At 48.2% G+C, this 15,204-nt stretch overlaps 1 protein-coding gene and 1 pseudogene across 5 annotated transcripts in view; both read left to right on the top strand.

Moving 5' to 3' along the window:
- USP20 (ubiquitin specific peptidase 20) overlaps window positions 1-15,204 on the top strand; it is a 43,384-nt gene that overhangs the window by 4,473 nt on the left and 23,707 nt on the right. For 3 of the 5 annotated variants that reach the window (XM_055399552.2, XM_055399549.2, XM_055399550.2), the window contains exons 2-4: window positions 5,792-5,906; window positions 9,245-9,341; window positions 14,424-14,477. In XM_055399552.2, the coding sequence (XP_055255527.1) occupies window positions 9,261-9,341; window positions 14,424-14,477 (135 nt within the window). In that variant the 5' untranslated portion in view covers window positions 5,792-5,906; window positions 9,245-9,260. Of the gene's footprint in view, window positions 1-5,791; window positions 5,982-9,244; window positions 9,342-14,423; window positions 14,478-15,204 lie in introns of those variants that run through there. The other 2 variants (XM_055399551.2, XM_055399554.2) reach the window with 2 other exon arrangements.
- LOC148776064 (prefoldin subunit 2-like) lies at window positions 1,859-9,237 on the top strand (annotated as a pseudogene).

Genomic DNA, 15,204 nt, shown 5'->3' with positions numbered 1-15,204 from the left:
CAAAATTTAAAAATGCCAAATATTTTCATGGTCACTTGCATGTAGTGATCTGGAAAATCCTCAAAGAAAAATTTGAAAGCCAGTGGTATTTAACCAGCTTCAAATTGTGCAACCATGATGTGTAATAAAGAATTTGAAACAGGAAAAAAAAAAGTTTCTATTTTGAAAAAGAATCGAACCCAGACAAGTAAAAAGAGTCATAAAATGAAATGCCATTTACCCTTCACCTGTATCCACCAATTGTTAATATTTTTGCTCTGTTTACTCTCTATGTATTTATATATTCATCATCATCAGAATTATTCTTGACAATCCATTTAAGAGTAAGTTGAAGATGTTATGACCCTTTGCCCCTCAATATTTAGGAGGAATTATCTAAGAACAAGGATACATAACCAGAAAATGGTTTTCATCTTGAGAAACTTTTTTTTTTTTTTACTACATCAGGGCTTAGTTGCAGAGCTTGGGTTAGTTGCCCAGAGGCATGTGGGATCCAAGTTCCCTGACCAGGGATCAAACCCACATCCCCTGCATTGGAAGGTGTACTCTCAACCACTGGACCACCGGGGAAGTCCCCGTCTTCAGAAACGTTAATGTTGATCTAACACCGTTATCAGTTTCCCAGGGCTGCCATAACAAAGTACCACAGGCTGTATGACTTACAGAACAGAAATTTATTTTCTTACAGTTCTGTAGGCTGGGGCTCCAAGAAAGAGGTCAGCAGGTTTGATTTCTTAGAAGGCTGCTCCTTGACTTACAGATGGCGACTTTCTTGCTGTGTTCTCACATGGCCCTTTCTCTTGGTCCCTCTTGGTGTGTCCAAATCTCCTCCTCTTATAAGGACACCAGTCACGCTGGATCAAGGTCCACCCTGAAGACCTCACTGAACTTAACTACTTTGGGGGGATAGTTTACTTATTTTTAATTGGAGGATAATTGCTTTGCAATGTTGTGTTGGTTTCTGCCTACATTAATATGACTAAATTACCTTTTGTTTAAAATAAATAAACACGTAATTTAAAACAAAACCAAAAACACAGCCAGTAACATTCTTTACAGGCTTCCCAGGCAGCACAGTGGTAGGAGACCTGGGTTCGACCCCTGAATTGGGAAGATCACCTGGAGGAGGAAATGGCAACCCATTCCAGTGTTCTTGCCTGGAGAATTCCATGGACAGAGGAGCCTGGCGGGCTACAGTCCATGGGGTCACAAAGAGCTGGACACGACCGAGCGACTGAGCACCACAACAAACTTTATAGTACCAAGCATTTTTTGAACATTCTTCCTCTTTTTTAAAAAGTTTATTAAAAACTATTTATTTGGCCGTGCTGGGTCTTAGTTGCCACACACAGGATCTTTAGTTGCAGCATGTGGGGTCTAGTTCCCTGACCAGGGATGAAGCTGGGGCCCCTGCGTTGGAAGCTTGGAGTCTTAGCCACTGGACTAGTAGGGAGGTGCTTGCTGTGCAGATAAATACAAACTCTGAGCAAGTCCCTATGATCAGAAGTCATTACGCTAAATCCTTGCTATGTGTTGTCCCACCTCGTCCTCTCAGTCACCCTCCTGGCTACCTGCTGTCTTTGTCCCCATTTTCCTGGATGAGGAAACTGAGGATTGGTGATTTTAGCTAAAGACACACAACTTGTGAGTGACAAGATCGAGGGGCTGAACACAGGGCTAGCTGTCCCCATCATGGCCCTCCGGGATTATAGTCAACTCCAGGGGTGACGCCTGTGGAGCAGCTGACTGTGGTAAGAACAGAAAGTGGTTCCCGTTAGCGAGTATAACATCCTTCGTGGCTGCACACAGGTACCCTGGTGTTGAAACAGGGAACTCTGTGCCCCATGAGGGCAGCGCCATGCCTGGCTTGTTTCCCATCATCCCGGAAGGTGCCTGGTCAGTGTTGACTGGGGACCAAGATAAAGCAAAATGACAGCTTTTAGATGGCTGGGGTCAGAAAAGTGTGATCGTTGCAGGCTCGTGCACTTCAGATGTTTCAGGTGCTGCATAGAATACTGAGCACCCAGTTTTTGATACTACCACTCGACATTTCCCCCTATATAAACTGGTTTTCTTAAATTGAAATCTAGTTGATTTACAGTGTCATGTTAGTTTCAGGTGTACAGCACAGTGCTTCAGTTATACATACATACATGAATTTATGTTTTATTCAGATTCTTTTCCCCTATAGATTATTGCAAGCTATTGAGTATAGCTCCTTGTGTTATAGGGTAGGTCCTTGTTGGTTTCTATATATAGTAGTGTGTGTATATACTTATCCCAACCTCCTAGTTTATTCCTCCCCCCCTTCCCCTTTGGTAACCATAGTTTGTTTTCTGTATCTGTGAGTCTCTTTCTATAAACTGATTTTTAAACATTAACTTAAAAAAATATTAGTAAGCCTTAAACTTTCTATGTTGTTCAGACACTGTTGGGCAGCCAATAAATTTATATAATGTTTCTGGAGGAAAATTTGTCGGTATATATCTAGTACTTTCAAAACAAGTATTTTGACCCAGTAATTTTTCTTTTGATCAAAGATGTAGTCAAAGACTTATATTCTAAAATAATCCTCACTGCCATACACACACACACTCACACAAATACCCAGTTTTTACCAGTAGGAGAATGACTGAGTAAGGCATTATAGAGCTTAGATTATATGTGGTGTAATATTATCCAGCCACTAGAAATGAAGTTGTTGAAAAAAAATCTACTGATGTGGGAAACATATAAGCACACTCAGTCACGTCCGGCTCTTTGCAACCCCATGGACCATACAGTCCATGGAATTCTCCAGGTCAGGATACTGGAGTGGGTAGCCGTTCCCTTCTTCAGGGGATCTTCCCAACTCAGGTCTCCCGCATTGCAGGCAGATTCTTTACCAGCTGAGCCACAAGGGAAGCCCAGAAATGAAGTTGTTGAAAAGAAATTTAGTGGCATGGGAAACAGAATATAAACCTCCAAAAGCTGTATACAGATTAAGTCTGTTATGTGTTGGTCTGTGTTCTTTAATGTTTATTTATTTGGCTGCAGCATGTGGAGAAGGAAATGGCAACCCACTCCAGTGTTCTTGCCTGGAGAATCCCAGGGATGGGGGAGCCTGGTGGGCTTCCGTCTATGGGGTCACACAGAGTTGGACACGACTGAAGTGACTTCGCAGCAGCAGCAGCAGCATATGGGGTCTAGTTCCCTGACCAGGAATTGAACCCTCTGCCTCCAAAGCACAGAGTCTGAACCACTAGACCACTAGGGAAGTCCCAAGTGATTGTTATTTCCTTCTTTTTTGCTCGTGTGCATTTTCTACAATTTTATTTTTTGTCCCGGGTCTTCATTGCTTTACTGGGCTCACTCTCTGGTTGCAGTGTACAGGCTTCTCATCGCCGTGGCCTCTCTTGTTGCAGAGCATGGGTGTAGTTGCAGCACGCAGGCTCAGTGGTTGCAGCACGCAGGCTCAGTGGTTGTGACACACAGGCTTAGTTGCCCCTCGACATGTGGAATCTTCCCAGGCCAGGGATCGAACCCGTGTCCCCCGCCTTGGCAAATGGATTCTTAACCACTGGACCATCAGGGAAGCCCCTGCTACAAACTCTATGATGAATCTGTGTTGCTCTTGGAATAGGACTTCCCTGGTGGCTCAGGTGGTAAAGCGTCTGCCTACAATGTGGGAGAGCCAGGTTCGATCCCTGGGTCGGGAAGATCCTCTGGAGAAGGAAATGGCAACCCACTCCAGTACTCTTGCTTGGAAAATCCCATGGACGGAGGAGCGCGGTAGACTATAGTTCATGGGGTCGCAAAGAGTCAGACACGACTGAGCAACTTCACTTCACTTTGTAATACAGACCCTGATAGGTTACTTTTAAGTATCATCTTTAAAGTTTCAAAAATAAGAGGAACCTGTGTCTGGCATCCTCGGTACTTGAGGTTCCCCTCTTGGGTCTGTGCTTGTTTCTCCCCAGACCCCTGAGAGCACCCTGGGGAGCAAAACCTCCTCCCCTGGAGATCTGCAGACCCACAGAGCATGAACAAGACACTTGGGGGCCATTTCAGAGAAGGGCAGCAGCCCCTGAGAGGTCCCGGAAGCCCCAACCCAGGAAGCGCCCCAGGCTGCTATCTGGCTGGCTTGAGAGTGCAGCTCCTTCACCCTGTGACTCATCCAGAAAAGGGTCTCCTCTTCACTCCTTTGTTTCTGCCTCGTTAATTTCTGTGCTGGATTAAAATGTTTCATCTTCTCCTGCCTAGCCTGTAAATAGAAAAAGGCCATTTGGTTTGGTTTTAATAAAATTAACGTACTTGATAAAGATCAGCGTGGCCTGAAAAGCCTAAAATATTTCCTACCTGGGCCTTTATAGAAAAAGTTTGCTCACCCCTGACTTAGAGCAAGGCTGTGTGCTGGACAGACCAGTCAGGTCCCCGCCCACTGCTTCCTAGCCCAGGATTGATCTTGGCCAGATTCCTGACTCCTTAAACTCCAGTTCTGTTTCTTCATCCGTAAAGCAGGGGCAGCGACAGTACACAGGTTTGTTTGCCACAGGGCTTTTTTTTTTCTTCTTCTATCTGAAGTTGTAAGAACCTGAGTCATCTGATGGCCCCTGTGAATCAGGAGTGGGCCTGTCAACCATCGTCCTTGTCTGGGGCAGTGTTCCTGGCATGGAGTCTCCCACTCATGACCTGGCTTCACCATCTAGCCCAAGAGATGGAGTGCATACCAAAGACACTGAAAAACCCACATACTGCAGCTTAAAATTGTGTGAAGTTGGCAGCCACCCAGCACACTTGTCCTCAGTGGAAACGAAAAAGCTAAAAGTCTGACTTCAAGTGAGGAGGCTTGGAATTCAGAACCTTGAGCCCTATCATTGTCACGTGACCATTTAAAATGGTAGCTTCCAACTGCCTCTCCCTCTTTGAACTGCCCGCACCTAGAACACATGGCCCACCAAGGCAGGGGGCACTGTTGACGTGCAGATGCACCCTGTTGTGTCGGTAGCCTAGGCTTGCTCACGACTCGGGGGTCAGGGGTTCTGAACAGTAGAAAGTTCTTGGGAGGCTGGAAGGATGATCTGAGGTCTCAGTGGCACTCGCAGAAAGGGTGGATCCTCCGGTCCAGCAGGGAGCGGTTGTTGGAGCGGCCCCCTGTGGCCCTCCACTGCCGAACTGTCTCTCAGGGATCACAAAGGTAATGTCCAGCAGTGACTAGTGAGGGGTCTGACACCCCCCCGGGGGAGGCCTGACCCTGTTTGCCAGCTCCACCCAAGCCTTCTTCAGCCGTCCCAGCACTGGTGTGTTTTTATTGTCCCTGGAGACATGCTGGGGAGTATGTCTAGCCTGTGGATGTCCCTAATATCCAAAAATTCACTCTCCTCTGCAGGAGGAATTGTGGGCTGTTTATAGCTTCTGCTTGGAGTTGAGAGTGTTTCTTTTTCAAGATTTATTTATGTATTTTGATGTTGGCTGTGCTGGGTCTTCATTGCTGCGAGCACGCTTTCTCTAGTTGCAGCCTGCAGGGGCTACCCTCCGTTGCGGTGTGTAGGCTTCTCTTATTGCAGGGCACAGGCTCTAGGCACGCAGGCTTCAGTAGGTGCCGCTCCCGGGCTCTTCAGCACAGGCTCAGCAGTTGTGGTGCAAGCACTTAGTTGTTCCAAGGCATGTGGGGAGCTTCCCAGACCAGAGCTCAAACTGGTGTCCCTTGCATCGCGAGGCTGGCTCTTAACTACTGGACCCCTAGGGAAGGCTCGAGAGTGATTTTTAAGGTTAACAGAACTACATGAAGTGTGCTGGTTTGTCTTCCCAGGTTCCCCAGCAGAAGCCTGTGCTCACCCCAGCCCAGCGCAGCAACTCACCACTGTCGGCGGGGACCGAAGAATGCGGAGGGCGCCTGCCTCCTGGGGCTGTCGCTTTGCACAGAGGTGGGTCTGCGGCCTCTCCTGCTCAGCTGTCGCCCTTACACACGGACCGAGAAGGAAGCAGAGTTTTCTTTTTAGGTGAAATGATAGAATCTTAGTTATGTGGGGTGTTTTTTTTTTCCTTTTTCGAGTCTCATAGAAAAACGTATGCAGATGAAATGATGTGATATCTGGGATTTGCTGCACAAAGGAGGAGGTGGCAGGTTGAGATGAAGCAAGGTTGGCCATGGATTAATTGTGAAGCCAGGTGATGAGTGCGTGTCAGTGGGTTACACACTTCTGTCTCCTTCCGCCTATGTTTGCATTTTCTGTAGGATCCAAAGAGCGGGCCAAGAATCTGACCCACTTGGGTTTTGGCCTCAGTCCTGGAGCTCCTGTCTGCAAGACCTGGGACCAGAAGGTGTCTTGTTTACTCACCTGTAAAACGGGGCAAAGCCCAGCCTCTGAGATGGCCGAGGGAGCTCTCAAGGGAAGAATGCACGGAAAGCACTTAGTCTGGGACCTGGCCCCTCATCAGCACCAGTCACTCCTGTCTGGCGTGGAGTCTGGGCCAGTTCACCAGTCACTCCTGTCTGGTGTGGAGTCTGGCAGATCCTTTGGGGTGGGGAGGGGCTTGCAGGAGGGCACTTGGGGGGTCCACCTCCCTCTGGTGGTTGCACAACCTCTGCCTTTGATTAAAGCACCCTTGGCTTCTCCTGCATCTTGGATTGATTGGGCCCTTTTTCTCAGTAATAGTTTGGAGCTAGAGTGAAAAGCCAGGTTCCTGGGTACAATTCCTGCTAAAATATTGGGTGGTGGCAGCATTTACTTCTTTATTTTTAAACATTTTCTTTCGAGATAATTACAGATTCAGAGTTAGTTGCCAAAAAATGTGCCAGGAGGTCCCATGTTCCCTTCCCCACGGTCCCCCAGTGGTACCACATCTCTGGTGTCCCTGTAGTACGGCATCCTGACCAGCAGAGAGACCGGTACACCCAGGGAACTCATTCAGATTCACCAGTTCCACCCGCACTCGTTTATGTGTGTGTGTGTGCATGTGTGTGTTCAGTACCAGGCAGTTTTCCCTGGTGGCTCAGATGGCAAAGCATCTGCCTGCAATGCAGGAGACCTGGGTTTGATCCGTGGGTCGGAAAGATCCCCTGGAGAGGGCCATGGCAACCCACTCCAGTATTGTTGCCGGGAGAATCCCGTGGACAGAGGAGCCTGGAGGGCTGTAGTCCGTGGGGTTGCAGAGTCGGACACAACTGAGCGATTGATAGTACAAATGCGTGCAGAGCTGTGTCACGAGCACCACAGTCAAAACACAGCTGCCCAGCACACCGAGGCGCTCCCTCCAAGGAAGCACTTGCTTTTCAAACTGAAATAGCTTTTTTTCCTTCTGATTTAAAAAAGAGAAGAATTAGCTAGTAGGTGGTGAAGACGGCAGAGACCGGCGGTCGCACAGGCAAGAGCAGCGGGAGGGGCACGGTGAGGGGGCGGTGTCTGCAGGGCAAGTAATTGCTGGCTTCAGCCGGCTTAGGCAGGAACAGAGGGGCCTGGCATCCAAAGCAGCTGAGCTGGAGATGGAGTTGAATGAGCACAGCCCAATGACTGATACTCTTAAGGAGGTAGATGAAACCTGCAAGTGCTGCCGCGTGGTTGGAGGGGTGCTGGTGGAGCGGACCGTCAAAGAGGTGCTGCCTGCCTTGGAGAGCAACAAGGAGCAGATACAGGAGATCACGGAGACACTGACACAACGGCTTCAGGCAAAGGGAAAAGAACTAAATGAATTACGGGGAAAGCACAACATTCATCTCATGGGGGAAGACGAGAAGCCAGAAGGCGCTGGGGCTAAGGCCAGCTCAGCTGGTGTATTGGTCTCCTAGAAACCAAAGCCTTCGCATTGTTTTCTACCCTGATTCCCACTTCTAATTCTCATTATTATTATTTTCCGTGCTATTGTAATATTTTTTATTAATTAAATGTTTTGGTCAGAAAAAAAAAGAGAAGAATTATACGCAGAAGAGCGTCAGGATGGAAGTTTGCCACAATATCATCAGCAGTTTATTTTACTTTATTGTTACTGTTGTTTAGTTCCTAAGTCATGTCTGATTCTTTTGTGACCCCATGGACTCTAACCCTCCCAGGCCTCTCTGTCCATGGGATTTCCCAGGCAAGAATACTGGAGTGGGTTGCCATTTCCTCCTCCAGGGGATCTTCCCGACCCAGGGATGAAACTCTTGTCTCCTGCATTGGCAGGCACTTTCTTTACCACTGAGTCACCAGAAAGTGAAGTGAAGTTGCTCAGTCGTGTCCAGCTCTTTGTGAGCCAGTGGACTTTAGCCTCCCAGGCTCCTCTATCTATGGGATTTTCCAGGCAAGAGTACTGGAGTGGGTTGCCATTTCCTCCTCGGGATCCTCCCGACCCAGGGATCGAACCTGGGCCTTCTGCATTGCAGGCAGACGCTTTACCGTCTGAGCCCCTAAGGAAGCCCTCTATTTTACTTTATACCTTGTACTTTAAAAAGTATATCATCTGAGTTTTGTTTTTATAACTGCAAAAAAAAAAAAAGCAACAACCACACAGCTCTTATGAAATCTGTCACCCAGTTACACCACCGTTGGTGCTTCAGCGAACATCTTTCAGACCCCTTCCTAGCTTGGTTTGCCCGCCCTTCTCTGTGACTTTCTCATTCTCAAATAACATTTTCTGGAGGAGCTGCTGCTCTCACTTCCTCCTCTAGTATCTTGGAGTTTAAAGATTCTTCTCTAAGTGGGGTTTCTCACAGGAAGTAAGATAAGTGGCCTTTGGGTCACCTGGCCTCTCTGAAGCTCTTGAGAAGAGGGAGCTTGCTTGCTCAGAGAAGAGCGTGTTCCCCCTTCCGTTTTTGCCTTTCTACTTGGTGTTCAGACCTGGCCTCTCCACCCTGCCTGCTGCTCCCCCCTGGTATAGAGTGGTCTCCGGGTCAGGGAGCTGGTCTCTTTCAACAGAAGGACTGCGGTTTTAGATTCCCTAATAGGCAGCTCCCCAAATGCAGGAAGCACCCTTGGGTCTTCCCTATCAACACCCAGTGCTTGAATTCTAATCATCTCCCTGCACTTGCCGTCCCTGGGCCAGGCATTTCACTGATATTTCCTCTGTGAATCCTCTGAGCAACCCTTCCAGAAGGTGTTATCTCCCTCCCCAATCATCAGGCCAAGAGGGTGAGGCTCAGAGCACTTAAGTAGCTTCTCCGGGTCACCAGCCAGTACGTGACAGATCTGGGGCTTGAGACCCAAGTATGTACTTAACCCCCCAGCCTCTCCTGCCTCCAGCCGGCAGGGGCTGCCACTAACCCAGGATCCCTTGTGTTTCCTTGTAGGTGAGCCTGGGCCAGCATGGGGGACTCCAGGGACCTTTGTCCTCATCTTGACTCGATAGGGGAGGTGACCAAAGAGGACTTGCTGCTCAAATCCAAGGTAAAGGGTCAGACCTTCCGAGGCTGAGGCCCACACCCAGGGTGCCCCCCCGCCCCCGCCACATTCCTGGGATACAGACATTTCTGAAGCCGCGGAAGCACTGGCTCCCAGCAGTCTCTGCTTGGCCTTTTATGTAAATGGAAAAGCTGGCGTCTGTTCAGGAGGCCTTCCGGGGCTGCGTCCTAACAGCCATTAATTACCACGTAGACCATCCATTTGAGAGCACTGATGCCCATTAGTGGCTGGAGCAGGTGCGAGGCGGAGAGTCAGGCTCCGAGAGTCCACGGGCGTTTTTGCACACTTGACCTGAGAAGGGCTCAGGGAGGTTCAAAGAGAAGAGGTGCGCCACTGTTTTTTTTTTTTGTCTATACTGTGGCTTGCAGGGTCTTAGTTCCCTGACCAGGGATCAAACCCGTGCCCTCTGCAGTGGAAGCTTGGAGTCCTAACTGTGGGACCCCCCAGGGGATTCCCAAAGGTGGGCCACACTGAATAGGGAGGATGTGTTGTTGTCTGTTTGTTAGATTAAAAAATTTTTTAAGTAGGTAACACTTTCACATGGTTCAAAAATGAAATGATCTAAGAAGAAAAATGTCAAGGAGTCTCCCTCCCACCCGTCCTGTGCCCACCCTCTCTGTCCCACCCTCTAGACAGCCACGAACACTGGTTTCTCTTGGATCTTTTCAGAGTTTGTTTATGGGAATACTTATTTTTCTTTTTCCCCTCTATTACATAAAAAATAGTGTACTGTAGCTGTTCTGGTAACATGCTCTATTCACCTGGCAGTGTATCTTGGAGCTGTTTGGCCTCAGCACATGGATCTCACGGTTTGTCTTAAAGTTGCATCATAGTTCATTGTGTGGACTCCACAGCTGATCCTCTGTGGGTGGACATACGGGCCCTTTGCAGCCTTCTGTCTGTATAGTGTCATTGTGTTCAGGGGCAGGGCCGTACGTAGGGGCCATTCCCAGGGGTGGGGTTGGGTCAGACTCCTAGACAGATCTCATTGTCTTCTTTGCAGGGAGGGACTGATGCTGGAGCTGAAACTGCAACACTTTGGCCATCTCATGCGACGAGTTGACTCACTGGAAAAAACTCTGATGCTGGGAGGGATTGGGGGCAGGAGGAGAAGGGGACAACAGAGAATGAGGTGGCTGGATGGCATCGCCAACTCTATGGACATGAGTTAGAGTGAACTCCGGGAGTTGGTGATGGACAGGGAGGCCTGGCGTGCTGTGATTCATGGGGTTGCAGAGAGTCAGACACGACTGAGCGACTGAACTGAACTGAACTGAACTGAATGCTGGTCATTCAGCCTCCCTGCACCAGCAGGTGCTGGGTGGCTTTTGGCCTGAGCTGGTTTAGTCTCAGGCGTGATTCTTCAAGGTTCCCGTGGCTTCTTTTGAAGTCGTTTTGCTTGCTGTTACTGAACCATGTTCATCTGCTAATTCACAGCAAGCCAAACGCGGAGACACCAAGGTTTGCAGCAAAGAAGGGGTTGATTCACAAGGCAGCCAAGTGAGGAGACAGGAGAACAGCTCAGATCAGCCTCCCAGAAGGCGAGGGTCTTGGGATATTTATGGGATAAAGAAGCAGGGTGGTCTTAGGCGTGGGGAGAGATGAGGTTATCAGTGTTCCGCACAGGTGTGTCTGAGTTACGTGTTTCTTCCTAGGATGCTGTGTTCAAAAATGGAGGTGCTTAGCATGATCTGAGGCTGGAGTTTTGGGCCCTTTGACATCAAAAGGTCATTTATCAGACACTTGCTGCTGCTGCTAAGTCACTTCAGTCGTGTCTGACTCTGTGTGACCCCATAGACAGAAGCCCACCAGGCTCCCCTGTCCCTGGGATTCTCCAGGCAAGAACACTGGAGTGGGTTGCCATTTCCTTCTCCAATGTGTGAAAGTGAAAAGTGAAAGTGAAGTCGCTCAGTCGTGTCCGACCCTTAGCGACCCCATGGACTGCAGCCTACCAGGCTCCTCCATCCATGGGATTTTCTAGGCAACAGTACTGGAGTGGCTTGCCATTGCCTTCTCCGTATCAGACACTTACATACACCCAATTTTAGGGTCAGTGGTCCCAAACAGTCTTAGCAGGCTCGAACTGGACAAGACTCCAAGTTTCTGAAAAAACAACTTAAACCCCTATTACTGTAGCAACGCATACATCAGAGCTGTTATCTGTAGGGTTGGTTGAGGAGTCTTGCGATGTATGGGCTACATGAACCATAGAGGGTAAACTGCATAGAGAGTATGCAGTTTAAAAAAAACAATTAAGGCAAGCTTGCTCAGTGAAGGCGGGATGAACCTTAGAGGGTATGCAGTTTAAAAACAACTAAGGCGAGCTTGCTCAGTGAAGGCGGGCTTCAAGCAGAGGCATTTTTCACCCGGCTGTTCCCTTAGCTGCTGTTGTGTAGGACAAGTTCCATTCTGTTCATCACCAATTTCTGCTGACCGGTGGAGCACGGTTTCAGTGTGGTCAGGAGGCAGCAGAGCAAGGCTGTGGTGCGTTTGCGCCGTCCAACACCAGGTCTCGTCCTGTGTCTGCACAAAGGAATCAGCGAAACAGAGTTTCTCGGGAGATCTGAGCACAGGGAGGAGACGAACAAGGTGGAAAGAGGGAGACAGAACTTGGGAAGATTGGACTGGGACTTGGCAGCCTTTTGGAAATCTACGAAATGAAAGCGACATGGTTTTAAAATACCCAGAAGGCTCAAGGGTTGAACCAGGTAGCTCACAATGGAGGCAATGCAAATGGCTGAGAAACTCTTGAAAAAAGGTGCTTGACTTCCCTGGTGGTCAAGGATTTTGCCAGGAAACCAACATGGCACCGTTTCAGATGCACATGGCACAAACTGCTGTCACTCCGAGCCGACCAAGGGAGGAGTGGACCCGACGTTTGTAGTCAAGTTACCGTGACTGCAGGGGTTCAATTCCCGTGCTCAGAATGTATCTAGTAGCAATGTATGCCCCAGTTACAAGACACAAATAGAGTAGTGTCTACTGAGCATTATTCGTAAAAGGAAAACCCTGGTGGTCATCTGCATATTTACCAGGAAGGGAATGAGTGAAACAGTTGTGGTGTCTGTACCCGTGGTGTGGGCCCCTGTGTACTTATCGCAAAGAAGGAGATGGGGTCTCTGCGTGCAGACATAGAAGGATGGCTCTAAATAGGTGACAGAAGCCTGTTACTGAGAAGTTTGCATAGTGATCTCATTTTTACTAGCCAAAGGTATGGAGAGAAATACTTCAAGTTATTACAGCATATATATATTATATATAATATACTACTTATTATGTACAGCATATATTTAATACATGATACGTTATATACAGCATACATATATGTAATATATGACACATATGCAGAATGTATGTTTTATATATAATGTACTACACATTATATACAACATATATGTATTGTATGTAATACAGGACACATTATGTACAGCATATATGTATTATATATAATATATGACACACATATACCAGGTATTATATATAATATACTACACATTATATACAGCATATATGTATTGTATATAATATGCTACATAATATGCTACAGCGTATGCGTCATTTAAATTGTTGAAATAAGCACACAATACTAATATCATTCATATGACTGAAATGAAAAAGAAATTTGGGAAGATGGGAGTGAACTGTGAAATCAGAAAGTCACAAAAGAGATGACAAATTGGAAAGGCCAGGAGCAGCAACCTTGAATCTCCCAAGCAGACTGGTCTCTTGCCCCCTTAGCATCCTTGGCAAGAGACGCTAAGACACAAACTGCAAACCTCAGCCCCATTGATGGGATGAGTTGCGCCTTTTCAACCTTACTGAGAGAGCCATGTTCAGGATTTTTACAAACACAGCCAGAATCTGGGCTTAGTGAAAAGAAGTTCCCATGGAGGCCTAAGGGTCGATGTGGCCACCCTTGGGAGGAACTAGACCTTTCCTGTAAGTTTGATGACCCTGACTCCTCAGCTGACAGTGCTTCTGACAGTAGGGTCATGACCTCTCCAAACCTCCATTTCTTATCTGTAAGAAGGGGATCTTGGGACCTGTTACAGAGAATGTGATAAGGATTATATGAGCAAGGTCCAAAGAACTTAGCTGGATACCTGGCTCATTGTGATCCCTCACCAGGGATCAGCTCTGTAACTGCTACAGAGACCAGTGCTTAGAATTCATTTCACAGCTGGCAGAGACACACTGGATATTGTGGAGACTCAGCTGGAAACTGCTATTCTAAACAGGTACAGACAAAATTACTTAGGACAGTTTAAATTATAATGAAAAGACTTTGAAATATAGTGAGTTAAATGAGATAGGAGTTTATTTTTCTCATTGAGCAGTCCAGATGTAGGTAGCTCTGATAGAGTGGCTCTGTCATTCTCAACACATGGCTTTCACCTCCAGGTTCAAAATAGTTGCTTGAGTTCCTGCCATCACATCTGCATTCCAGCCAAAGGAAACAGGAGAGAGACCAAGGGTTGTGCAAAACTCCGAAGTGGCACATGTCACTTTTTACTGTTACGCTGTCGACTAGAACTGAGCCCCATGATCACAGTGGCGGCTAGGACACATAGTCTGTAGCTCACTGACCATGTGCTCAGCCAAAATAACATAGATTCTTTTATTAAAGCAGGGAAGAGAGGTATCAGTGGACCAGAAGCAGGCTCTGTCATCCTGATCAACAGATACCTGGGTATTTCTGTGGTCAACAAATATACTGATCTGATTTGTACCAGACTCTGTACCCCTGAAGTCGCAGGGGTAGGCAAAACAGACCATCCCTCCTTCATGGAGCCCATAGTCCAGCCAGGCAGAAAGGCTTAAATAAATGAGTATCATGGAGGAGTAGGTGTGATTAGAGTATATTAAGGGGTCTGTTTGCTTAAGCTTTAAGTGATTATATTGAAAATGTTTTTTCAGGCACGTGAAAAACCAAAATTCAAACAGTAAAGCTTAAAGTGCCCCCACGGGCTGGGATCTCTGTGAGGCGAAGCCTCTGAGCTGAGCTGGCGGCACACATCCTGCGCCCACTCACACCCTCCTCTTCGTATCTTTCCCCACCTCACACAGAGCACCTGTCAGTCATGCGGGGTTTCTGGACCCAACCTGTGGGCCTGTCTCCAGGTAAGTTTCCTGCAGCTGTTGGGGGCCTGGAGCTGGGTCCAGACTCTGGGCTGGGAATACCTGTCCTCCGTGGACATGGCCTGAAACCTTGGGCAGGGACACAGGGCATGGATGTCTCGGGTGTGGTACCCAAGCCAAGAGGGCCCCAGAGTGTGCGAGCCCCTGGGCTGCCTGCCCTTGCAACCATTGAAGATGAAGAGGGAAAAGCAGGCTACAGAAGACTCTAGACTGAATGAGCCCATCGGCACGAAGGGGAAATTTCTGTTCAGCCCGTGCATGCGAGACGGCGTAGCATCTTGGCTGTGAACCCTGGCACTTTTAGCGGCAGTCTGTCCCTCGGCTGGGGCTTCCCAGGTGACTCAGTGGTACAGAACCCACCTGAAATGCAGGAGATGCTGGAGACAAAGAGCTCGATCCCTGGGTTGGGACGATCCCCTGGAGTAGGAAATGGCTACCCACTCCAGTATCCTTGCCATGGACAGAGGAGCCTGGCGGGCTACAGTCCATGGGGTTGCAAAGAGTCAGACATGACTGAGCGACCGAGCATTCACACACACACACAGACACGCGCACACACACACACACACACACCCCTGGGCCAGTCTGGTCTTTGTTTTCCCATCTATGAAGCAGAGGCCACAACACTGACGACTGCCCCCGCCTTGTGGACCCCCGTGAGGGTAGAATTTAACAAGATGGTGCCTGTGACGGGCTTAACAGGGTGTGT

The sequence above is a fragment of the Moschus berezovskii genome, chromosome 11 (assembly GCF_049115385.1).
Source record: "Moschus berezovskii isolate FMDL1 chromosome 11, NW_MosBer_1.0, whole genome shotgun sequence".
In the NCBI taxonomy this organism is placed as follows: domain Eukaryota; kingdom Metazoa; phylum Chordata; class Mammalia; order Artiodactyla; family Moschidae; genus Moschus; species Moschus berezovskii.
Note: the sequence above shows the minus strand (reverse complement) of the source record. Positions and strands in the feature narration are given on the sequence as shown.